General features: G+C 39.6%; 2 protein-coding genes across 6 annotated transcripts in view; both read left to right on the top strand.

Moving 5' to 3' along the window:
• LOC104942864 (casein kinase I isoform gamma-2) overlaps positions 1-19,961 on the top strand; it is a 36,745-nt gene extending 16,784 nt beyond the window's left edge. For 2 of the 4 annotated variants that reach the window (XM_010768167.1, XM_010768168.1), the window contains exons 3-12: positions 1,666-1,735; positions 9,988-10,136; positions 10,490-10,724; positions 11,022-11,107; positions 12,670-12,754; positions 12,852-13,000; positions 13,553-13,636; positions 14,935-15,036; positions 16,203-16,309; positions 17,031-19,961. In XM_010768167.1, the coding sequence (XP_010766469.1) occupies positions 1,666-1,735; positions 9,988-10,136; positions 10,490-10,724; positions 11,022-11,107; positions 12,670-12,754; positions 12,852-13,000; positions 13,553-13,636; positions 14,935-15,036; positions 16,203-16,309; positions 17,031-17,085 (1,122 nt within the window). In that variant the 3' untranslated portion in view covers positions 17,086-19,961. The remainder of the gene's footprint in view (positions 1-1,665; positions 1,736-9,987; positions 10,137-10,489; positions 10,725-11,021; positions 11,108-12,669; positions 12,755-12,851; positions 13,001-13,552; positions 13,637-14,934; positions 15,037-16,202; positions 16,310-17,030) is intronic. The other 2 variants (XM_010768169.1, XM_010768170.1) reach the window with 2 other exon arrangements.
• Positions 19,962-20,103: 142 nt separating this feature from the next.
• On the top strand, positions 20,104-25,487 carry mfsd12b (major facilitator superfamily domain containing 12b). Of its 2 annotated transcripts, XM_010768171.1 has the most exons (9): positions 20,104-20,393; positions 20,870-21,080; positions 22,577-22,709; positions 22,797-22,982; positions 23,655-23,747; positions 23,822-23,914; positions 24,061-24,234; positions 25,175-25,269; positions 25,402-25,487. In XM_010768171.1, the coding sequence occupies exons 1-9, from the start codon at positions 20,123-20,125 to the stop codon at positions 25,439-25,441; spliced, it is 1,296 nt and encodes a 431-aa protein (XP_010766473.1). In that variant the 5' UTR covers positions 20,104-20,122; the 3' UTR covers positions 25,442-25,487. The 2 variants fall into 2 exon arrangements, with proteins under 2 accessions (XP_010766473.1, XP_010766474.1); XM_010768172.1 differs by lacking the exon at positions 25,402-25,487 and having other exon boundaries at positions 24,061-24,280; positions 25,175-25,230.
• The last annotated feature ends 508 nt before the right edge of the window (positions 25,488-25,995 follow it).

Genomic DNA, 25,995 nt, shown 5'->3' with positions numbered 1-25,995 from the left:
TCCCCGCTCCGCCTCCCAAACTGGTCACGTGTCTTCCTCCTACAGTCTCTCCTCCTCTGTATTACCATCCTGTTTCCACTCCTAATGACGTTCCCCCAGCATGCACACTGGCTGCTTACTTCTCATGTTGGAGCAGCAGGATTAACCATAGGTGTAGCAATGCAAAGTTTTCCATGTTGACATCAATCGTCTCCATTACATCTTTGAAGTCTTTAGTCAAATTGTTATAAGTTTTGCATCTCTTCAACATACATCATTTCTTTTTTTTGAGACTTCATACTTCCTGTAGTGTTTGCCAGATGTTTGTTGCCATTTATAACATCTAACCTTATATCCGATTGTTTTATGATATTCTCCTTTTTATCATTAATTCTTTCACTTCCATCAAAGAGTTTCAAAGTGAATTCTTACCTTAGGTAATATCTGCAAATGTTATATCATTGTCTAGCATATTGGACTGAGTATCTCCAACACAAAAGCAAGGCCCATACTTTGTGTTTGCACTCCTACGCGGTAGCAGGGCAGCAGAAGAGAAAATGCTCCTGATTTAATAAAGGCTTAATGGAGTGACTGTGGGAGCTTAACAGCTTTTATTTCATACCATTCAAAATAGAAGTGCCTTGGAATTAGATGCTCTAGGGAAACACTTTTTAAGATTAAATCTTACTTTAAGCACCTCTTGAGAAGTTGCTTGACTCAATGTTTTGGGCTACAGTCATCTCCATCCTTTAGCCTTGAATTACTAACTCTATTTACTTATACTTATATTTTAATTCAAACGGTCGAAACATTCACATTTTACTGACTTAGAGGTAAATGTTATGTATGGATGCTTCATGCACTTTGGCATATCAGACTTTATTCCACTCATTTGACCAACAGGATAATGTAGGCTACGTCTTTGGACCCATGTACAGCCAGCTGGTTGACAGTGTGTGAAAAGGGGAACCCCATACTGCTATTGTCGCCATAGGGTTTAACACAGTCTGTGTCACAGCTATTGAAGATTAAAGAAAGGAATTAAGTTGGTTGTTTGTTTTATCCTCTCCACGTTTGTCCATAATGCCCTTGTCATCATAGGAGTGGCCGTTAATCAGATTACATTTTAGGTTGTAAAGCTGGAGCTAGCCATATAATGAACAATATGTCCAAGTGGGTTCATTATCGCCATGTCATCAGAAAAGCCTGCTGTTGACCAGCTGGAACTGCTCTTTATCCTCTCACATCCCATAAGTCGGACCTCAGACCTAATTTCAGTTCTATTAGGCATTGAAATTAACATTGTACTGTAGGTATTTAAGTTTATTGCAGGCCGGGTTAATCATGGTGATTTGTATGCAAAGGCTGTCACTCACGGACTACTTTCTTCCCTTGCGGTGAAGCTCTCAACTTGTGTAATGAATCTTTCATTCCTCGGCATTGTGTGAACTGAAAGCTGTTCAAATATTCATGTTTTTAAAATGACTTTCTTTCAAATTAGCTTATTATCCTTATTTTTATATACTGTATATACACGGCACTATCTTTTTCTATTGAAAATGATTCCCCCCTACAATTTGAATTGCGGCCAACATGTCATTGTAGAAGTATACTGTGTTGGACGTTAACTCATTTGTAAGTGATGTCATATTTCACACTAACTTTGCTTTCTCTTCTCTCATTCAGGAACCTATAAAGTCCAGGGCGCCGCAGCTCCACTTGGAGTATAGATTTTACAAACAGTTGGGAAATTCAGGTAAGAGATATGTTTATTATTATTCTCTGATAGACAGCATCATAACGATGAGTTAAATGTAAATGGGCCTTTCACACACCATTTGGCTGGACAGAGAGAAAGCACTCCATCATCTCCTATTCTGCCTTTTATTTTTAAGAAACAGACATGGGTGAATACTTACTTTAGGTTTTTATATTGCATGTACAAATAAGATTGACCTTCCTCTGTTGTCATTCAATTAGCATAGATCATGTTTTTTTGTTGTAAAAGCTCGGTTCCCTCTCTGCTCTACAACGTGAGACCACTGTTTTCAGATTCAAATCATCTAATCAGGAAAATAACTTTTTTTTATTTGAAAATTGCCAGCTTGGTGTGGATGTAAGGCAAAATGGAAAAGAGAAAATGCATTTTCAAAAGCTCTGGGAAACAGAGACACAAACTCCAACAGCTTCCATCTTACTTTAGGCCAAATTTCACAGCGTGTGTCTCTACATCTGTGGAAGCCAATGGCTGCAAGGAGAGCCTGCTTTCTGGCTTCTAATCCCACCTCTATAGACCCGAGTGTTTCTCTCATACAGCCCTGCCGAACATGTTAATGTGCTATGATGCATAGCTGCAGTGGCTCCAGGGCAGCAGCTCTTTGATCTGGTCTGGCTGGTCAGTTAGTTACAGAGAGTGAGAGAAGAGGCAGAGTCAGATGTTTGGGAGGAACTGGGACTTCATTTATTTCCTCATCACGTCCTGGCTGGCTGTTTTTGGAAAGTGCACACCTGTCATGTTTGTGTAAGTTTGTGTCTATGCATGTGTCGATTGGGCTGGGCTCTTAAAAGCAGACACAAATTGCAAACATGTCCCTACTACTTAGCCATACCGACAAGATAAAAACGTCTGTGCAGTCTCTTACTTAGAGTAATGCGCCATTAGTTCTTTTTTTGTCCTTTGTAATTAACAAAATGCATGTCCCAATTGACATGTTATTACATGTTGTTTTAGCTTAAATTATAGTAGGCTAACTTAGTCTATTAAAGGGATAACTTCTCCTTCAAATTCTGCTTTAACCTTCTCATCCATTTTATTTAAATATGCAACTTGGAAGTCAGGAGCAATGTTAATAAAAGGCACATATGATCTGGCATCTTGGGGAAGACTGACCGATAACTTTCAGTGTAGCATGGAAAGCAATGTAGAGTTTGTAGTCAGACCTAAGGAGCCATGGGAAGCTTCTGTCAGATTCTCAGTTTTTCCGCTGGACAGCACTGGACCCTTTTGGAGAGTTTCTGTTTGGGTATGTACTTGATGATCATTGTATAAAAATTAGATTTGAAAAATCAAATATCATATATCCTTGTAAGACTCTTGTTGCAGTGATCCTCCCCAGTATGACAAATGTGTGTCGCGGTCTAATTTTGTGACACATGCCTGGCTCCTTATGCCAGAGCAAAAGCCCTCCTCTGTTGATAAGGAGGTGGGGCATTGGGGCAGTCCTTGACTATTTTTAGATGGCCCTCTAAAAGCAGTCAGGCCATTATGGTGTGTCTACTTGGATAGCTTCCCACAGTATCCTCTGGCTCCCTGATTGACTGTGTGCTGCCTGAAGATTGCAGGGGAATTATCGAGCATGCATTGCTTACAGGGTGTGGTTCCTTTTTTATGGCTGTCATTTTGATCTCTGAGCAAATGTTACCGAATGCACGCCTCCACATAAACTCAAAAGTATACGATACGACATACTTTATTGTCCCCGTAAGGACATTTGTTCTGGACTCCGTCTTGCAGTTCCGCATACATGTACATATACAAACATAGTGGACATTAAGAGACATACACATATCATCAGTCATACACCGTTTGAACAAACACAATACACAGACGCACACACTGACAATGGCGACCTATTGCACTACCCTCATGGTCAACTTTTCAAAAGTACATTTCATTACATGTGAATGTTAAGAAGCTCAATCGCCCATAGGTAGGAATGAGTGCTTATAGCGGTTCAGCCTGCTCTTGGGAACCCTGAACCTTCTACCAGAAGGTAGGAGCTAGAATTCTGGTTGGAGTATGTGGGTGGGATCAGACACCATTTGTTTTTGCCTGTCTAATAATGGACTGCTCGTATATGTTTTGGAGAGATGGGTGTTTTTTACCACCATCATTTTCATAGCACTCTGTACCAGGCGAGCGATCTGTGACTTTGACTGCACTGTCAAGTTACCATACGAGGCAGGTAACTGTAATTGTCATCTCCTCTACCATTTTACGTGATAATACGGAGGATTCCTGTCGTACAGTCTTGTCTCTATCTGGCTTTGGTTTTTTTCCTCTGGTGCATTAAACACATCCTCACCATCTTCTAATAAAACCACAGCTGACCTTCAGCCTTACTCGTGTTAACGCAAGACTCGGGTTGTGCAACATTACACATTCCTAGCCCTTCCACACAACAAGTCACAGGCACAGGTGAATAATAGAACAAGCAGACATGACGCTGTTTCCAAATGCATGCTGAACATAATTACACTATTCGTGACTCGACTAAATGATTCTAGTTCCTGCTGCACATCTTTTTACGGATGTGAACTACAATTCAACATTAATTACAAGATTTACAAAACACACTTTCTAAATTTCACTCCAATTAGCAGGCACATTTTACATGGTGAAACAAAAATATAAAGTGATGTAGATTGAGTTCGCTCCCTGCGTATGAGACACATTAACACCGTAAAGGATGTAGGAAACTCACCATCGATATTATTCCCTGATCCTTTATCAGAAGAATGATCAGATTTAATTGTTTACATGTGTGATTGTACATTTAATAAAATCGATTCAACTTAACTGCTTATTTATTCTCTGCAACGATCCCTAACAGCTCATCCACTCTATCACTTTCCCTGTTGTTCAATCGCACACTTGTTGCATTCACACATTATACTTCTATCTCTTATATCAACAACATAGTATGCAAACTTGTGGTTTGCACTTACACCCAGCCATGGCAATTTTCACACTGTAATACTGCGAGCATCAAAGCGTGCACATGATGTATTGTTTTAAAATGACTTTTTTCATTCACTCTAAATCGATTTGCTTAATTGATATCTAACAACATTAAATCTAAAGATTCTGAATGACGTATTCTGGAGCATAGCCTATAAGTATCATGATGTATTTATTTAAATAGAGAAATCCCTATATTATAATATATCATATTATAATATATATACACTGTTTCTATTATGCATAATGTTCATGCAGTACTAGTGATTTCATGTTGACCTTTGACAACTGTCATATGATATTTAAAAAATCTTTCAAAAATAGAGACATGATAAGATATATTGCATTTCCAAATCGTTGGTAAGATCCTGCTGCTTTTCTGAAATAATCCAAAAAAAATTCAGATTGAACAGGTGGTGAATTCTGCTAAATGCTGCCAATGTCCTCCCCTCTGTCTCCTGTTTTGTCTGGAACGCTGGCCAAAAAATACCTTTTAAAAAAAAATAAAAAAATAGGACCTACATAACTCAACCTCCCTCATACAAAGATCTGCATCGGGATATTTGGGCATATCCTATCCAAACACATGTTGATATCCAAATGTTCATAATGTTTAGAAGATGGTGTGTTTCTCCTCCTGAACAGAAATATGGGCTACATTAATAGTACACATTCAAGCAGGTCTCCAGCTGAGGACTGTCTAGCTCCACGGTGATATGACAAAAAGGCTGGCTTGTCTGTCTAGCATGGGAGGAGTCAAGGCAACAGATTAAAAGTACTTATGTTGTCAACTTTGCTAAATGGGGACATGTGACCCTGTTAGTCCTGCACCCAAGAGCCTCAAAAATGTCACAGCATGGACGACTCGGCGCTTAACGCCCAGGAGGAGCTTATCTGCACACTGTTAATTCTCTCCTGTCCTGAACACATCCTAGCTGGATCTGCTTGCAAGTTCACAGATATTTGGGAAAATATACAGTAAACCCGTCATTTTTTTGTTCCTCTAATTAGTAATACCAGCTCTAAATAATGGGCTGATTTATGGTAAAGAGTGTTTTGTATCGTAGCTACTGTTGTCAGCGGATTGGCTGAAGAGATGATTTGAGGGTCTAAGGACAGAGGGTGTCGTATTCATATTCTTTACAAACTCTAACGTAGAGCTGCTTGATAATGGCAAAAATCATAATCTCGATTATTTGGGTCAATAATTGATATCACGATTATTAAAAACGATTATGCATTTACTTTGAAAACATCTATTTATTGAAAAAAAAAATTGAACAGTATGTTTTTAACAGTTGATTAACCTGAACTTTAAGTATAATTCAACTGAAAAACCTGTACAAAATAATAATAAAAAAAATCATTTTATTTCGATTATGTTGTTTTCATAATCGTTGCAAGCCAAAATCGTAATTGCGATTTAAAATACGATTAATTGAGCAGCCCTACTGTAACGTCCCCTGAGACAAATATAAATAAACTTTGATTGATTTTATGGTCAAACTGTGTAACTTGTTTTGGTGTCTAATTGACTTCATGCAGTCATGGATGCACTATTGCGTGTCTGTTAATGAGTGTCACATAAGAAGGGTTCCCCCTTGAAAATGATTCAGTGCTGATAATCATCAGCATGCCTGTGAATATTTATGAGCCCCACCAAGGCTTTTAAGGGCACGATATGCCTGGTCAGTGACAAAGGCCCAATGCTGATGATATTATTTCATACAAATTATGGATTCTTATGCCATGTCAAAGCTTTACTGATTAAAAAAAAAAAACTGTTTGTGTGGACCTCAGTTGTAGAATTATTTTAGGCTAGATTGATAAGATTATTTTTTAACAACTCACTAGAAGCTAGGCCATGGAGATAGGTGCACCATATAAACAAATAGCAATTAACAATAAACAATTAATAAAAACAGATGCTGACAATTACTATTTTTATTTATGAATATTGTTGCTATGATTTTATAAAAAGAGCATGTTGTAAATGTCACATTTCCCAATGGCAAGCTAATAGTGACTAAAACGGGTTCCTTTTATTGTGACATTATTATTGTTTCCCAGTATTCCATTTTTCTAATGGTGGCTTGACCACATGTCTATTTGTAGGGCTTAATGATGAGTCATTTCAGCATCGCATTTGAACAGCAATCACAATGGAAAGGATGCAATTTAAACAGCAAATTAGGCCAACTGGAACATTATGCAGCGGTGCAATGGTTTATATAAAGAATGACAACTTGCTCATGAATAATTTCAAAGACAAAAGGTCTAGTCCATCCGATAGGGAACCTTCTTGTGACTAGTTCTGCTCGCAATGAATGAAGAGAGCTGTTTTGCCTTTTAGAGGAAAGTGCCCTAGTTTAAATTGAAATAATTGTGTTGTTACGAGCCTTTATTTGGTAAATAAAATTGTTTACAAAAGAGGAATTGCTGTTGTAAATTCCCTTACTAGATATTCAGCTAATTGGCATTTTGTTGGATACTTCTGCTCAGGAGCTATGTTGCATTAACAGGTCCAGGCTCAGTCTGTGCCGTGCTGATCACATTTCAGCCTTGTGAGAACATCTCCAGAGCACTGGGCCTAATGGAAGTCACGTCTTCTTCTCCTCTCAGTGCACTCGACTCATGATCTAAATCTTTAATACGCATCCCCTGTCCTCTCCTCCTCTCTGCTCTAGCCCTCTCTGCTCTGGCCCTTAACTCTGACATTTCATTGTAGGGCAACATTGTCTTCAGCTGCCATGATGCAGCCTCCCCTCTTACTGTGTCCCCTCAGAAGGCCTTCCTGCAGATACAATAGGTTGGATTGACTCGTGTTTTCGAGACAGCGGGGGTCAGAGCACAGCTGACATTGTGTGCAATGAAAGGCAGAACATATCCCATAATGCTGAACACAGTTGGATGTTGTTTTGATGTTACTTTATGCTAAAGAATTATAGGCATTTATTGATACAGAATTAATTGAGTTCTCCTATTGTTTATCATTGAGAGAAGCCTCCTGCTGAAAGGGTTATTTGGCTCATGAAGACATCCCAAGTGTTGTCTGATCAAATGATGTTTGGCAGTCATGCTTTATCATCCTGATTTTGAAGTGCTTCCGTGTTAGACAATTTACCGGATTCGATATTGATTTCAATGTTTTGTTATTATGGTTAATTTTGTGACAATCATCACATCTCGCATAATCTCGCATATACTATTCTGCAGAGCTATTCTAAGTAAGTTATGTCACTATATAATATATTAAGGTTAGACAGAAATAACCCCCAAAATGTGCTGTGTGGTGCTTACAGCTGCCGTAAACCTCTAGTCTTTGCTCACATCCACCAGCTGAAGATGATATTACACAGTGTGCTTTTCCTCTCGTGATGACTGTGCTTTGAATGCCCTCTAGATTTGGGCCAGGCTTTGATGAATCAGCCGTTCCAATGATCTCTTGTCACTGCTTCATCTGTCATGGGCTTCATTACTGGGAACATCATAGAGACTAAAGATTAGACAGGTGTTGTGTGTGCGTGCATGGGAGTGTGTGCGTCAGTTTGCATATGTGCAGTGTGTCTTGTTGGACTGATGTTGAGAGGTACATCAGATACATCTGACTGTAAACTCTCCCCTGGCTAGCAGCTGACAGGATCAAAACTGAATATTTACAAATCCTAACTCTGATTTATCTCTGTCAAACTTTGATTAATTTCTCTTACAGACCAGTAGAAATGTGCTTGCCCATTCTTTCGTTCCCCGTCTCCTTTTGTTTCTGGATCTTTGTCTCATCGATTCTCTTTATTTTCTTGTGTAACTCTCAGTTCTCACTGCTCCGCCTGCTCTTGAAGCAGCACTGATGTGGTGTCTTATTGTTAGTGAGCTTTCAGGGAGATGCCAGGTAGTTTTGATCGTTGAAAGATCTCAACTTGCTTATCAGCCAATACTGAGTACCAGTCTGACACCTGTGGGTTAAAACAAAATCCACAGTATGAATCAGGTAGCAAGTGGCAACTGTAGTTTTATATATGTTGGTTTAAATAACTGATAGATGATATGATAACTTGATATCTCTTGCTGATACCCGATCTAGGATTTTAAGCTGTATCGGAAACATTTCCAATACTCGTATTGGAAGTCTTGATAGGCTACAACTTTTCTAAGTGTATCAGAAGATAGTGAATTTTCAGGCAAAAAGATGCTTGAGAAAGTGCCTCTGACATTTCAATACACCAGGGCTGAAAACTCTTAGATGAATTAGTGTTTTTTTTGTGTCTACGTAGCATAACTTATCTATTTCCAGTAAGCTGTTGAATGTTATTCAAGAGTGTTTGTGAAATACGATGCTGGTTCCTTACAGGCCTTGGCAGATCATTTTATTGTGACAAAGCTGTTTAGTCTGAGTCAGGCAGACGTTAGGAAACAGCAGCATTAGGTCATTGAGACTCTTTGTTTTTTTTGATGTTTTAGTACCCTACCTTGCACCCAATTAGTACAACATTTGAGTTTAAATATACCCACGCCCCACAATTCCCTCTGGCAAAACATGACATTAAGAAAGCACAAACAGCCATGTTGATCCATCCACATTCTTTGGAAGTCATACACATTACCACAAAATGGGTGTGGTGGTTTCTAGTAGCAAAGGCTATTTACAGTTGTTCACAGTGAGCTGCTAACTGTCACTGATGTTTCTTTAGACACCTTTCCTTTGAATCCTACTTTAGAGGTAAAGCAACTGTAGGCCATGCCTGTTTCTGACAAACATGTTGAGGGAAGCCAACTGAAGTGTACTTTGTCATTGCTGCAGTTTTGACAATGAAGAGTCTACTCACACACTTTCTTATCACACCAGGGTGATGATTCTTGAAGCGCCTTTCACTCCACTTGCATATTCTCCTCACTAATAATGATATGTATTGTATCAGTACAAGTATTAAACCAGGTCACCATGTTTTGAAAATATTAAGTATTACATTCCATCCACGGCTCATGACGCATAGATGACACAGAAGAAATTAGTTCTTGGGAAATACAAAAGTAAAAGTCACAGTGCACCGACCACATTTTTATGCTACAACACTGTGATGACCTCAGCAGCTTTTTCATGTTGCTCTCTGCACCCTTATATCCCAGATGCCCATGGTTGAGTGGTTTCTGGAGCTTTTCTCAGCATGTGCTGTCCATTCTCAACCTACAAAAAAAAATCTTGTCAGGCAAGAGGAGAATATGTTATTGTGAAAAAAGTATCTTTATGGTGTGTATTTGTGTCTCCACAGAGGGAATCCCTCAGGTGTACTACTTTGGTCCTTGCGGGAAATACAACGCCATGGTGCTGGAGCTGCTCGGGCCCAGTCTAGAGGACCTGTTCGACCTCTGTGACCGAACCTTCTCCCTCAAGACCGTCCTCATGATAGCCATACAGCTGGTAAGGCCCGGGGAGGAGGAGTGCTGCAGGTGTATAATTACATGAGCTAGCTTTTATTATTTTAAGATCTACTGAAAATAAAGTGCCACTTTGGCTACTTTATATACATAGTCGAGGGAATGCTACGGTATGCATTGTAGCATTGCTGTTTTGAAAACAAATGTGTATTTGATAGTCATTGAAAATATGTTGTACTATAGTTGAATGTAATAGTGTAATAAAGCTCTGTATTCAGTATAGCCTAAGGTAAAAAAAACAACTTTAAATAGTTTATTTTTATATTTTAAATCTTTGGATAATTGAGCGATTGACATTTTCAATGACTAATCTTGACCTGCTTATTGGGTGTCTAGATTACGCGGATGGAGTACGTCCACACCAAGAGTCTGATATACAGAGACGTGAAGCCAGAGAACTTCCTGGTTGGGCGGCCTGGAAGCAAGAGGCAACACACCATCCACATCATCGACTTTGGTCTGGCCAAAGAGTACATAGACCCCGAGACCAAAAAACACATCCCCTACCGGGAGCACAAGAGTCTGACTGGGACGGCGCGCTACATGAGCATCAACACACACTTGGGAAAAGGTAAGAACATATCTAGAGCAGGGCTGTAGTTTGTTTCGCCCTTTAGATTTGCATTGACACGATTTGCTCACATTTGCATTTAGTTTAATGGAGTCCTAACAGTTATGTGTACGGATACATCAACAACATTTGCCCCCCACCCTCTCAGCTTAATCATAGCCTTTTATAATGTACAATTTGAAGTCCTGGATAATTATGTTGCATTTCATACTGCTCAGCCGCCTGTTCACCTTACCAGCTGGCTATACAATTGATTTATTTCACACATGTAACACCATTTTCTCTTGTTTCTTCCAGAGCAAAGCAGAAGGGACGATCTGGAGGCGCTGGGTCACATGTTCATGTACTTCCTCCGAGGAAGTCTTCCCTGGCAGGGCCTGAAGGTACTTTTTAGTACTATTTGACATCATCCAAATGTGGGGACATACTGATTTATATTAGTCTCCTGTAATCCTCTTAATGCTTAGAATAGAGATGCACCTTTGCCTGCTGCACTCTACAGTACATTATCTCTTCTATAGCTATCATCAGCAAGACCTCAGCGACAAAGAGTTATCATCATCATCATCATCCTCCTCCTCTAACACTGGGGACATTTCAAGGTCTCCCCACTGATCCAGCTGTATTGTTTGTTGAACCTAAAAGACCCTCAGAAAAACAATTTATACCTCTGGGAATGTTTTATATTTCTAAAGCCTAAAGCAAACTTAGAACTACTGTAAATGTGGGTTCCCTTATGCATTTCAACAAAGACATCCAGCTCCTTGCGTGCAGTGCACTGAGAGAGATAAAAGACAGGAAACACAGGTGTGACGACAGGTGCAAGGAGGGCAGGTTATCGCTGCTGTTGATGGGCTGTCTGCAGGCGTCAAAAGCAAAGGTGTGCAAAGAAAGGACTGGAAGACACGACGCCTCATCTGAACATTTGCTATGTGGGAGGAAGCTCCTGGTAGATGACTGTGGGGGATGTCTGGTGGCTCGAGCCAAAACTAGTTTTCACCAACACACATCATGACGGTTAGCATCAAAATACAATGAGGAGTAGAGTGACCAGATGAAGTATAACAGCACAATGCTACAGTGTAGTGAGGACTGCTGATAAACTGGTCTGATGATCAGTCGATGAAGTGCAACCATTTAAATGCATTGAACTGGTGTAAAGTGGGTCTATAGAATGACACTGTGCTACGTACATTTACCACTTCATTCAAATCATGTTTCCCAAGAAGACTTCCTGAAAAGAATGCTTCCTGTCAAAGATGAGATCAAATGTACTTTATTGATCTCAGGTTGGGAAATGTTTGCGTTGCAGCAGCATAAAAAACAAGCCATTGCCCATACATAGAAATTAAAAGAGTAGAAATAAACAATTCTAAAATGTAAACATCTCAAAAAAAGAACGGCATTAAAAAGTTGAAAATAAACAAATTGGCCGTCAAGAAAAAAAATGTATAAACTATCTGGCGAATAAAACACTATTAAAGGGCCAATTTTCAGTTAAAGAAAGGGTTGCCCTAGTTAGAGAAACAATGAAGGAACATGATGAGCATTATCTAACACCACAATCTCTCTGCCTTGTTGTTGTTGTTGCGACAAATACAGACGTTTGCATTATCAGATCTGAACTTCTATTTGTTGTCGCTACATTTTCTGGTAAAAGTGGTGTAGGATTGTGCTGAACGAGTGTTCCTGTTTTTCTGGTAACTGGGTGAGAGTCTGAAGTGTCTTGGAAGAAAAATAGACACAAGCAGCAGCCCTTAGTGCTCTTCATATCTGTGTTTTGTCTCAATAATTCAAAACGAGCAACCTGGATTTGCATCTCCCTGTGAGATAATTGCCTCATATAAAACACATTTGAATACTACACCCATTTGTTTAAACTGCCCACCACTGTGTATTTGTGTTAATTTGAGTGTAATATGCCCTTTTTCTTGTCTCCTTTCAGGCGGACACTTTGAAGGAGAGGTATCAGAAAATCGGGGACACCAAACGAGCGACACCCATTGAAGTGCTTTGTGAAAGCTTCCCTGGTCAGTAGAACCAAACAGTTTCCTTTTGTTTTCCATTTAATTTAATTTCGGTCTTATTCAACCAGATTGCAAATTAACGTTTTCTCCTTTGCTACAGAAGAGATGGCCACCTACCTGCGCTATGTGAGGAGGCTGGACTTCTTTGAGAAGCCTGATTATGACTACTTGAGGAAGCTCTTCACTGATCTGTTCGACAGGAACAGCTACGTCTTTGACTATGAATATGACTGGGTCGGCAAATCACTTGTGAGTGCCACTTACTGAAACAACTCATCCTTACCCTCTTCCTTTGATTAGACAGCCACGTCTTTCAGGCTGTAGTTTGTCAAAACATTGTCAATTAGATCATAACCAAGTCATTTTGCAAACCCTGTCGCATAAAATGGCTGACATTATGGGGGTTCGATATTTACATGTTGTCTTTGTTTCTCTTTAGAAGGGACATTTCACCCCTGAATGAGAAATACAAGTTTTCCTCTTACCTGTAGTATTATTTATTAACAAACATTGATAAAAGCAGCAACAAGTAAACATTAGCCCCTCGTCCTTCCTTGTCTCTTCTCATACGGCTGGGGGGGTATACATCTGTAGAAAGTAAACAGTTCCTAGATGAAACTATTAACAACTGGGTCATGATCTCAGAAAGAGATATTACTCTTGAGTGTGTATCTGAGAGAATGCAGGCAGTACAGTAGAACTCAGACATCTCGAGCCCTTTACAACTCGGTTTTGGGTTAAACTGTCCTTTTTTAAATGGTCTGAATTTTGACACTGTTGGTTTCTTTGTCTTACCTACAGCCCACACCAATAGGCCCTATCCCCGGTGACACGCCCCTGCAGCCCAGCAGCAGAGACAAAGCACAACAGCAGACCAAAAACCAGGTGAGGCCATCAGCAGTAAAACACAACAAACATCACACCCATCAACCAATCTGTCAAGCAGCCATCTGACCGACCAACCAGCCGGCCTGGTCATTCAGGTTCCTCTGCCAGGCTTCTTTTATTCTGCCCAAGTGTAATGAACTTCCTGGAGAAAATGGCTGCCGCTCAGTTCCACTTCTCCTTGATTCATGTTCCTGTCTACAGTCCGGCTGCAGTGACATCACCTTCCCTGAAAGTCTCAGTCGGACAATATTGATGCTTTACCAGTAGATGAGTAGACGTGCACGATCATGAGGCAGTTTCTCCTCCAGCTGGGAAACAAAGCACCGTTTTCAGCTTCAATTTATTCTTCACACCTTGCCACTCTTAGCTCCAGTCATTGCATGCATGAGTTGAAAATGCAATTTGCATTGTTCATACCAATAATGACAAGCTATATGCTTAGTGTGTGACAAAGTGTTGAATTTATATATTTGTTTTTTATTTAGTCCTTTTGTAAGCATGCTATCCGAGCCTTGTTCTTTGGTTGTTCAGTGAAAGGGTAGATCATTATAAAGATATCCTTCTGATAGACGCAAAACCCGGAAATCAGGTTGTTTTACTTGATGAGTCTGACTCATTGTTTCCCGTACAGCCACAAAAGGCGTGCATTAGATTTTATGATTGGACTCTAACCTCTTTTTACGGCTCTCCATGTTACAAGATTGGCTGGGCAACGTCTTGCCACCCTTTTGAACCTCACAAAGCACCGCCTCCAGTTCACAGCACATTTCCCATGACTGTACTAACCTGTATTTTCAGGTTATATTTATTGATTATTAAAGTATAGAGTCAATTTCAATGTCTACAAACAAAAGCACAATGTTAAAAAAAAATAGTCTTATTTAAACCTGTGATGTTGTTACTCAAATTCTCAATACAGTAGTAGTATTGTGTGTCTGTTGAATATGCAGAGCTAGTTGAGGGGACCAAGGCTGTTTTCTTTGACTCCTGCATGACTTTGACAGTGTGTTATTCTGTGCTTCGCATTACATTTAGCTTCCCTCTACTCCTCTATTAACATAGTTTGTCTTAACAAGCCTGCTTCTGCTTGGAGGATGTCTTCTTTAATTTTTTTGTTTTTGTTTTCATTCACTCCCCTTCCTCCTTGTCCCTCCTCCCTCAACACCTCTACCCTCACCCCCCCTCCCACCACAACGTTGTCTCGCCCTCACCCCACAACCTTCCCCCCTCTCCTCCTCCTCCTTCTCACCACTTCACGAACACCTGCCTCAACCCTTTTTGCTCTTTGCGTCAAGTCGCCTGAGCCCAAAGGAAGTGAGTCTCAGCCCACTCCAGTGACCAATAAGGAGACTCTGGGGTCGCACCTCACAGCTGAGCGGCTGGGGGGCTCTGTTCAGGTACTGCTGCTGCTGCTGCTGCTGCTGCTGCTGCTGCTGCTCTGGTGGCTAATGCATGAAACCACATTGTTCTGTATGTGTCTGACCCCCCCTCTCACACTGAATCTGCACTGCCTGCCTGTCAGGTGCTCTCTGTCTCTCTCCTCTCTCTCTCTGTCCCTCTCTCTCTGTCTGCATCCCACTTTTTGAATCCCTGTGTGTCAGTGCTTTGCTTGTTCTGTTCGCACTCGCTGCTTCCTTCACCTCATCTGCTGTGCAGGCAGCCCACAGGAAGGGCCATGCAAAGATGGCATTTAAAAGCGACTGTCATGCAAACCTCATAAAATGAAGAATCTTAAATCATTAGAAAACACATTATTAATTGATAAGCCAAAAGCAGATTAGATGTATATTTGTTTTTAAATTCCCTAAATAGAATTCTGGTAGAGCCATCTACATGAAATGAAAAAATCTTGAACTATGTTAACTTAAAAAGGCCAATTGTATGCCTTTTTAAAAAAAGTAGTGGCTTCTGCAGTAATTGTGGAACAGATATGCCACCTACTGTTGGCTTATAGAATTGCAGCTTTAAAGGGATATGTTCAAAATGTTCATGTGTTTTTTACAACAGTATTTACGTGCTCTTATACACAAACCAAAATAGATGTTACCATTCCTCCTCTACTAATACTAAGCAAAATGACGGACATATTTAAAGACCTTTTTCATATTTTCTTTTTATCTGAAGCTAGTGAAACGCTTCAGCAGTCAGTTTGTTCAATTTGGGGATTTAAAACTTTTTGAGTTCATTTGAGTCGGACTAAATCCAGACATTTAAACTCACCAGTCTACAGCTCACTTACACCAAGTGCTTCAACTTTAAAACATTGAACTTATTGCTGTGACTCTTAAAGGTAATTTGAACCAGGAGGACTGATAACAGCAAGCCTGTTTCAATGTCTATGTGGGCACCTAACTTTTGTTTTAAGACAAACATGAACAAATGGGAGCCTAAGCTTTGAGTTTCTGTGAAGGTTTCATGCTGAGGCTCTCCTTATCTGAGAGGAAACATAACTAGAGTTAAACAAGGTTACAAATGTGTATGTGAGCGTTCATCCCCACCCTGCTGTCAGTGCTTCTCAATATATCTGTTTGATTATTCTGGTGTCCTGTCTGTCCTCGTGCAGGTGATGAGTTCAACAAATGGCGAGCTGAACACTGATGATCCCACAGCCGGACACTCCAACGCTCCCATCAACGCTCCCACTGAGGTTGAAGTGGCTGACGAAACCAAGTATGAAACGGCTTTCCCAGCAGTAGGGTTGGGGTTTAATAGCATTTTAAAGATTCTAAATACCGGGGTCAATTTGATCTCAGAAAACATTTTTTTATTTTCTCAATCTTCATTTGATTACTCCCCTTCCCAAACATTATGAAGGAAGCGTTACTCACTTATCTTAACTGATGTTGTGATGTGACATACATGTTGTATGTTGCTTCCTGATCTACATTTTACAAACAGTTGTGCAGCATCCAAAACCAATCCATGTAGCCGGAGAGTCTACTTTTTGTTTAGTGAATTATTTTAATTATAGAAATGTATCTATATTATCTCACTTAAGTAGTCTTTGTCAGGCCATGTTTATTTGTAAACGGCAGATTAGAAACGGGGTTTAGATGGCCAAGACTGCTTTCTCTAGGAAAAATGTATTTAAGGAAAATTAGGAATGTCTTATCCACTAGCTCAACTACGGATACTAGGTTTCTTGTTTTACTTGACGATAACTAACAGACTAATTGGAGAAAGCATGTAAATGCACTGAACGTTTTCTACATTGCGCTTTGCTTTTTATGAGGGGAAGGTTGATCGTAGGTGATTCAGTGCATGAGCTATTGAAACCCAACCCTAACCAGCAGTGTGTTGAACGATTTTTTGATAAACAAATATATTTTGTATGGATGTGTCTCAAAATGTTTTATTTCTGAACTGAAAGTGTTCCTTTGTTGTCCTGCAGGTGCTGTTGTTTCTTCAAAAGGAGAAAGAGGAAAGCCCTCCAGAGGCACAAGTGAAAGAAGAGCACGGAAAGAGAACTTGAAACATTGTGGTCACGGTCAAGTTTTAAATGGAAGCAACTACACAGACTCCCCCTCTGTCCCCTATCTCTTTCCAGCTCCCCCCTCACCTCTTTATCCCTCTCACCTTATTCCCACTGTCACTCTCGTACCCCCCCCCCCCCTCGCGCTGTCTCTTTCTCGTTCTCAGTGCTCCCTGCTACTGGCGAGTTTAAGGAATGTTGCAGTCCTACTGACTCCACAACAGACTCTTGATTCCTTTATCGACGAAAAATAAACGTACCTGCATTACAACGGAGGCTTGAGAAAAAGTTTTAAAAAAGGCTGTAACAATGAAACTCGAATACCGTGGCTCGAATATGAAAAAAGATACTGTTTGAAACAGTTGTGTATTCTAGATTCCATAAGAGCACCTGTTGTCAGCTGTTGATCAGGGGAACCATTCGAGTGGTTCACATGAAAGAAATCTGCTCCTTTTAGGATTTTCTTTTCTTCCTTTGGTGTGTGTTTTGGGATCAAGGTAAAGAGGAAAAGGTGAACCATGCTGATGTTAAATCTGAGCGACACAGGAAGCATTTCATCTCTAAAACTGAATTTGGAGGATTTTTATGTTTTTCTTTTTTTTGTAATTGAATCCTCAGTTTTCAAAATCAAATCCCTGCATTGAAAACTTCTTTTTATGTTGTAGTGTTCTGGAGTTCCATTTGTTTTCTTCACTCTGGCTTTCTTTCTGTCCGTCAACGTGGACTTTGTAGCACAGTCACTGGCCTCAGGTACTGTGGGAGATCGAGAGAAACAGATATTAAGCTCTCTTATTATTATTATTGCACTTTTGGAAAAAATAAAACAATTACAGTGGAAAACTTAAGGGTTTGAAATTAACAATTAAGAAAAACATCCTAATAAAGACTGATCTAGGGAGGAGTCCTTCACAACGCTTATATCTGAGTTATGGAAAAATGTTATGTCGATTTACATGAAGAAAAAAAAGGATATGTCTTTCCATTTTTATTTCTTACATCAAAATAATTTACCAGGAAATCATAGTTTGTGCCTTTTTAAGTAAAATGTTTAAAGCTCAATTGAGTGTCCCGCAATGAGATTTTCTCTAATCTGTCCCAAATGCTCACTGGATTACTGTGTCTCTGTGTGTGTTTGTGTGTGGAGGTTTTTGTAAGTTAATGTTTTTAATGGCTGTGTGCACACCATTTGCTCCAACATAATAGTATACATCCCTTCCCTTCCCCCTGACAATGAAAAATCAACACATCTGTACAGTTGTGTTGTTGGGTCTGGAGAGACATCTGGATTGTGTGTGTGAGTGTGTGCGTGCTGTCTGGTATGTTTGAACTATTGTTTCTTTCTGTCAGGAGGTCACAGTCAGACATGGCCTTAATGAGGTTTCTTGTTTGTGAGCTACATCCACAGACTGTACGTGGCTACATCGTCTCTGAAGTTAATGGGCTGCTGTTTGTTTCTGAGCCTGATAACAAAGGAACCTTTCCAAAATTCAAAATGCACTGAACTGTAAAAAAAAAATGTTCCCTTTGAGTTCCTTGCTGCTGCTGTAGTTCCTTGTAGAGCTGCGAATGAGTTGAACATTCTCACATTTGAAAACCTTGAACCATTCAATGCTTGTCATTTTTCAACCAAAAAAAAGAAGTTATTTGACTTATAGAATGTTTTTGCAATCCTTTATATTTAATCGACTATAATTGTTGAAGCTCTAACGTGTACCTCTTTGATCATTCCTTTGTAGTTTTCAGGCCAAGATGTATGTCTGTCTCTGCCTGTGTTCAGGATTGTTTTAAATCCCCTCCTGAAGTTTCTAGCCCATCAGAGATTGCAACGTTTAATGTCTTTAGTTATTTAGAGTACTCAAGCTATATTGATATTGCACATGCATAAAAATGGGGGACTCGAAACAGATTAATACACTACTATTTATGTAATAGTAATGACTTACATATTTGACTATATGAACAGATTCTTTTTTAAAACAGGTTTAAATCAAAGCAGCAGCAAGTTATTCTTAGAAACGGGGTCCAGAAAACACTGATCCTACATTTCCCACAATGCAGGTGGGTGGTATCTTTCATACACCTTTCCTTCCACTTTAAACCCAAAATGTCCATTTTGTAATGCAGGCTTTTTTGTAAAAAATGTTATGTGTCAAGCCCAGGTTTTTTTTCAGCCTTTACAAAGCTCCACCCCAGAACTGAATTACTCAACTTTTGTGAATGAGTGCCCTTTAAAAACACCGCCTGAGCTTCAAGAGCATTCAACTTAAACTAACCCTAACCCATACCATGATCACTATAACATGTGTGTAATGAAAAGGAATTGTTTTTCCACTTACAAATCCAAACACAACTGCGATGTAAAAACAGAAGAAATATTTACACATTTTGCTTGCTTTTAATCTCATCCTCTTTATTTTTGTGTCTACAAATCATTTTGTTTAAGTTATGAAGGGGATATGTTTGTTTGTGTAAGCATGACTAAGAGGACTAAAGTGGGTTTGAATCACTCGCCATGTGAAGAACAGAAAGAGGAACCAACTGTGTTTGGTAACTGTTGTAACTCACGAGTTTTCACAGTTCATGACCACCGCTTTGTTATTGATTAATGTTACCACACCGGAGGCGTGTAGTCTGCTTTAGAAACAGGACACATCTCCGGATGCTGCAAGGACGCGCGCCAGCAGTGCGCCTTTACGCGTGAAGTCCTAGGTGTTAACGTTAATTTAGGTGCCGCTCATAGCTGAGAAGAGCTTTTGTTTGCGCATTAATTATTCAGCTGAACGATTAACCGGTTCAGCTGACCAGCATGGGGACCCAGCTTGACATAATCCATTACATTGCGATTTATTATATGATTAACAATTAAGGATATTTTTGGAGATGCTCAGAACAAGGTTGAACTGTGTTTTGCTCTGTTAGTGTAACTATTTGCATTATGTATTTGTAAATATGACAACGACAGATCTCTTATTGTGAATAAAGGAAGTTTTATCACAGGAGTCAAATCAATCATGGAGCAGTTTGTGCCTGCTGGTCGCTCTCTGTCAGCCTGCAGAAGGGTTTGTTTCGCTGCAGGACATTTCCTCAACGACCTGTGCTCCTCCATGTGGTTCACCTACCTGCTGGTCTACCTCCACTCCGTGCTCGGCTTCCGAAGCACCTATGGAGGTGTGTTGCTGCTGATCGGGCAGATAGCTGACGGAGTCTCTACGCCTTTGGTTGGATATCAATCCGACAAAACATCGTGCTTCTATGGCAAGAGAAAAACATGGCACTTGTTTGGTAAGTAGCCTACCCGAGAAAATGTGTTGACTTAAAAGTACAGAACTATTTCAAGCAAAAATAGCACAACGTATCAGAAAACGATTTATAATCAGTATTCAGATCTTCATCAAGTAAAGCCTAATACTGCAGCTTAAAATCCTTCTTTTAAAACTTTACTCAAGTAAAAGTAGGCTAAACAGTGTGTCATCATAAATATGCACTTGATGTTAGCAATCATGCAAGGTGACTCTTATCGGGTTCATATGTGATATGTATATTATTGGTGAAACATTAATCTGTGAACATCACATACATTTTGCAGTGAATACTAATAGCCTAAATAATAATTGATTAATTCATATTTTCTATCAAAAGTCTCAATCTGCAGATAAATAAATGTGTTGGGGTAAAGATAAAAAAATGTATTCTCAAAAGGTAGTAGAATCTAATCATTCTTAAAAATAATAAAAACAATCCGCTTTTTGTTTTCCCAGGAACGATTTGTGTCCTTGTTTCTTTTCCATTCATTTTCAACCCATGCCTGGCCTGTAACGACAGCACTCCTCAGTGGGCTCAAATACTTTACTTCTCGCCCTTCATCATCATTTTCCAGATCGGATGGGCAGCCACTCAGATCTCTCACCTCTCCCTCATCCCGGGGCTCGTGTCCAGCGAGAGCGACAGGGTGGAGCTAACCGCGTACAGGTGGGTGACTTCATCACGTAGACACTCGAGATTGAAAATGAACAAAAAAAAAGTTTTATACCGACTTTTCCTTTTTATATATATATATATCTATCCTCTCCTATCAAACGTAACATCTCTTGCGTCTGTCAAAAACAGCTAAACTTTGGTTATGTATGAACTAAACAAACAATAGCTTAGATGTGATGGAATGCAGTTTTTTTACCTCCATACACAGCCCGGCTAGCTGTTGAAAGGCTAGCCGTGTCCGGTTTTCATGCTAAACTAAGTAATAGATTACTGGCAGACCTAACAGACACAGGCCTGTGCCCCCCTGGCCTTCACCTACAGAATGTCACTCGGAGACAAAAAATGACTTCAAAGACACAAAACAATTACACAGATAAAAACAGCTGCAAACAAATATGAAGTCATAGGCGGCTGGTGTGGCTCAGGATAGGGAAGGCTAATATTTTACAAACTTGACTAACTTGTAACGTACTTGTTTGAAGCACCACAGAACACGTTTGTTGAGCATATTTGTATAATATCAAAGTCATGTTTATGTTCATGTGTATGACATCACCATAATGTGCCTGAAACGTGGTGATGCTAATGAGCATGCGCAGAAACAATAAACGGCTCTTACTCCAGGCCAAACTCTGAGCGATAGTGGTCGTGTGTTTTTTCTGTCCGTTAGCATACTTACACTACTTTGGCTGACTGCAAACGTGGAGACGTCTGCTGAATTATGTCTCACGCAACAACGTTATTGTGTTTATTTGCACCAACTGAACAACAATTACTCACAGCACAGGAGCCACTAGGGGCTGGATGTTTATATCAGGTGCCAACAAATTTGTACTCGACAAAGGTTATTGCCAAATTGCGCTAACAAATAACCACTAGCTGAATAATGGCCACTACAGAAATTATCTGTGGATTTACTAAATTCGATTGCTGTCTCATCTAAATTCTGAGAGCTGCAGTTTCACCTTATGAGGAATCTGAAGCCGAATCAACCTTTTGTTGAAACACGCAGTCACATTTTTCTATTCAGGTGTCAAAGCTTGTGTGACTGCATGGTTCCTCTCTGATCAATTGGTTAACAGTCGAGCAAAGTTAAACTCCTTATCATTATGTCCTTTAGAACATGTCCTGGTGATTATACTGTACATAAGTTTGATAGAGCAACAACATTTGCAGTTCACAGTAAGCTTTAACAGTTCAGCAACGGTATCAGGAATAAATAGACAGATGTGGTAATGATGTCTGCAAAATGACCTTTTGTCAAAGTCATCACATGAAAATGAACAGTTTTCAGACTGGAATATTTGTTATCGTTCTGTATCTGATATCATGAGGGTCAATTCTTCCATCAAATCTTTTCTCTGGCTTCCTACCCAATCTCTCCTATTTCTTAGGTGCAACCCTCATCTCATTCACACCAAAATGCTGTCCAAACTGTAAGACCAGGTGTAACAGTAAAACATAAAATGATATTCCTTTTTGTGTAGGTATGCCTTCACTGTGGTGGCCAATATCACCGTGTACAGTGTGGCCTGGCTGCTCTTTCACTTCCAGGCTCAGAACAATATGGACACCTCCATCTCAGATAGCCTGGGCAAGGTGGACATCCCCCTTTTCAGAGTAAGAGGATAGAGGCAGTCAGAGAGTTAACACTTGTGCAATTATTGGGTTACTATTTGTACCTAATCTACCGCTCGCTGTCTGTAGACTCTGGCCCTGGTTATGCTGGCTACTGGAGCTTTATTCTCTATGGTATTCCACATCGGTACTAAAGAGGAGGTGACAGATTCAATGAGTGAAAATCAGAGGATCCTACCGTCAACCTCGCAGGAAGAGTCGCCTGGTCTTGTGTTTCAGTGGAAGCATTGGCTGAAGGAGCCGTCCTTCTACCAGGTGAGTCCAAAATCTGAGCGGCTGATTTTTGTTTGTGAATGTACTTTTCCTTTCATACCCTGATCCATTAGCTTACATTCATTGCTCTATGTTGTGAAGTCTGCATTCATATTAGTTAAAGTTACACTTGCATTATTATGTATTGCAGAATTTTCAAATTAAGCAAATCTAAACTTCATCAAACGTGACTGATTTTGGCTCGACGTCAAATCTCGAAATAGTACGATCACTGACCAAATTAATTCAACAACTCCAATGCAAAAAACCACTGAATGTCTTGTTAATTTATTTTGTATTACGTATTTCCTCATATAATTGGTTTGATTCATTTCAGACTCCATTTTAATCAGCTTTATTTTAAGAAAATAATATGTTGTAGAGAAATCTTCCTTGTTTTTCTTTTAATACATGTAGCAGTGCTTTAAAGGACAATTTTGAGATCTTGGAATCAATACTGAAACATTATTGAGAAATACAAACAATAACAGCCTTTACTTTAATCAATTTCACGATGCAGTAAGATTAAAGAGTGTTCCAAACAATTTTTATATTTCCTAGAAAAAGAGTAAAAAACAAAAAAAATGAATGAGTATAAAATGTGAAGCTGTGTATACATTCAAAAATGGTTAACACAAATGTCAATTCTGTTTTCTTTGTTGGATTTTGCACCAGGTGGCTTTTCTGTACATGTGCACCAGGTTAATAGTCAACTTATCCCAGACCTACATCTCAGTTTACCTCACCAACTCACTGATGTTACCAAAGGTAAGATTACACAAATAATTATGTGAATTAACGTCCGTGTAGAAAAATAAATAAAAAATATCCTCTCTCTTCAGAACTACATTGCCATCATACCTCTAGTGATGTATGTCAGCGGCTTCGTTTGCTCTCTGGTTATGAAACCAGTCAGCAAGCGCATGGGAATCAGTGTGAGTCTCTACTTAACAAGATATATGTAACAACTCTGTTAACATGTTAGCCATACATTTTGTTTTATTAACTCATGTCTCTTGCATGATACATTTGTGATTTGAGAGAAAGGTTGTATTGAAATTATGAATGTGTTTTGTCTCAGATTACCTATTTGGTCGGCCTGTTGTTGGTAGTTGGCTTCGCCGTCTGGGTGCTTGTGGACAAGAGCATGGGAGCTGAGACAATCTACGGAGCTGCCGTGCTGCTGGGAGCCGGTTCAGCCTCGATCCTGGTCATGTCCCTGTCCATGACGGCCACTCTCATCGGGGAGCAGACTGTAGGGAACCAACAGCACTTTATAGCTTTGTAGAAGAGTCCACAAGGTCCACAAATAATGAATTCCTCCTATCCACAATATCTGTTATCAAAAGGCTGATATTTCTTATTCCTCTGTCATAAAACAATGGTTCTCAACTATTTCAGTTAGCGACCCCCACAAAAATAGTCATGTTGGTGTAAGCGCTCATGTAAATCTACTGATTGTTCATAAACTGTCTGCACATGTAGTGGTAAATGCAATAATGTGTGACTTCTGCTCGAGTAACATTTGCTTAAAACTAGAACAGCCAGATGAATAATCAAATAAGAGAGCACTTCATTAATTTGAATTGGTTTTTACTAGTTTTAAAGATTTACACAAACAAAGGGGCTTGGGGATTGAGGACATAAACAGGATTGGGAAAGTTGAAGTAGCGAGAGGGAGACATTGTTAGTGTTGATCATGATTTGTTGGCCAAAGAAAATAGAATAATGCTAATCCATCAGAAAACAAATATTTAAAATCACATGCCACTTCAGAAGTAAATACAAAAGTCATTTTTACTTTGAGGTTTAGGTTCAAGAGAAATGATTTCTAGATACATCTCGTCACAAGGCCAAAAACCAAACAGATACCTTCTTGTTTAAAATGTCACGTCATAATGGGCCAACCATGCAGTCACAGGAGAGTTAACTGAGGATCTTCAGCGTACTAAACCTGTGTTGTTATACTAAGAATATTTAAACAGTCCATTCATTCTGGTGCCACCCGATCAGTCATGTTGGAGGAAGCTTTTGTAAAGCTGTCAGCTGTGAAATTAAATGGGAGGGTTTGCAACTGGTTTGCACCAGAGCACTTTTGACTGCCTCTCGTCCTTTTTCAGTCACTCTAAAAATAATCGAATGTATGTTTTATTCACAGAGATATAATAATCTCCAAAATCTTTCTTGTTTGGCAGGGAAGTGCAGCCTTTGTTTATGGATCAATGAGCCTCACAGACAAGTTGGCAAATGGTCTTGGTGTCCTCCTCATCCAGAGCACACGGCCATGTGGGTGAGTCTCTCCTCTGCCATTTAGAAGATCTTTCAACTGATTCTATGAAAACGTTTGAAGGAAGCTGCAGTAAAGGACAAGGCCCTTTACTACAGACTGATAAACCACTGTCTGTTTTTACTTCCCAAATAGGACAGCTGTTTTACATGTGAATGGTCTCACAGTCCCTTAAAGCTGCAGTTCTTCACCTTTTTTCACTAGTGGACCCTTAAGTTGAAGCAATATCTCCTTGTAGTAAATAAATATGCCTTTGTGTAGCGGAATTTCGTTTTTTTCTTAAGCCTTGTAACATACAGTAAAGTATAAAACAAAAAAAGGCAATTTGAGAGCGCAGACATCTTTCAAGGTAGTTTCTGCAAGTGAAAGTCAAAAGTCAACACTGGTCTTTAAGTTAATTTGAAGTTTATTTGTCTTTATCTGGCCTTAGCTAGTACAGTATCACCACAACACAGCGGGTTAATTAAGGACATCATTGTCTGTGAACTTGCAGTAAGGAATAACAGTTTGTCATTTGCGAATGATTAAGACACAGCATTTCTTAAAGATGCGAATGTTTCAATCACAGTATCCTCTCTGTGATTCAGATCCGTTCCAAAATGTAATGGGTTCTTTCTCGACCCGTGCTTCACATTTCCACCAAGATTCATGAACGTCTGGCCAGATGGAAATGAATCAACAGTGTAGTGGCTATTTGTCAACAACAATAACACTTCGAAAGGCCACTGA

The sequence above is a fragment of the Notothenia coriiceps genome, unplaced genomic scaffold, assembly GCF_000735185.1.
Source record: "Notothenia coriiceps isolate Sejong01 unplaced genomic scaffold, NC01 NC01_scaffold00005345, whole genome shotgun sequence".
Taxonomy (NCBI): Eukaryota; Metazoa; Chordata; class Actinopteri; order Perciformes; family Nototheniidae; genus Notothenia; species Notothenia coriiceps.
The sequence above is the reverse complement of the archived record's forward strand: the minus strand, read 5'-3'. Positions and strand labels throughout refer to the sequence as shown.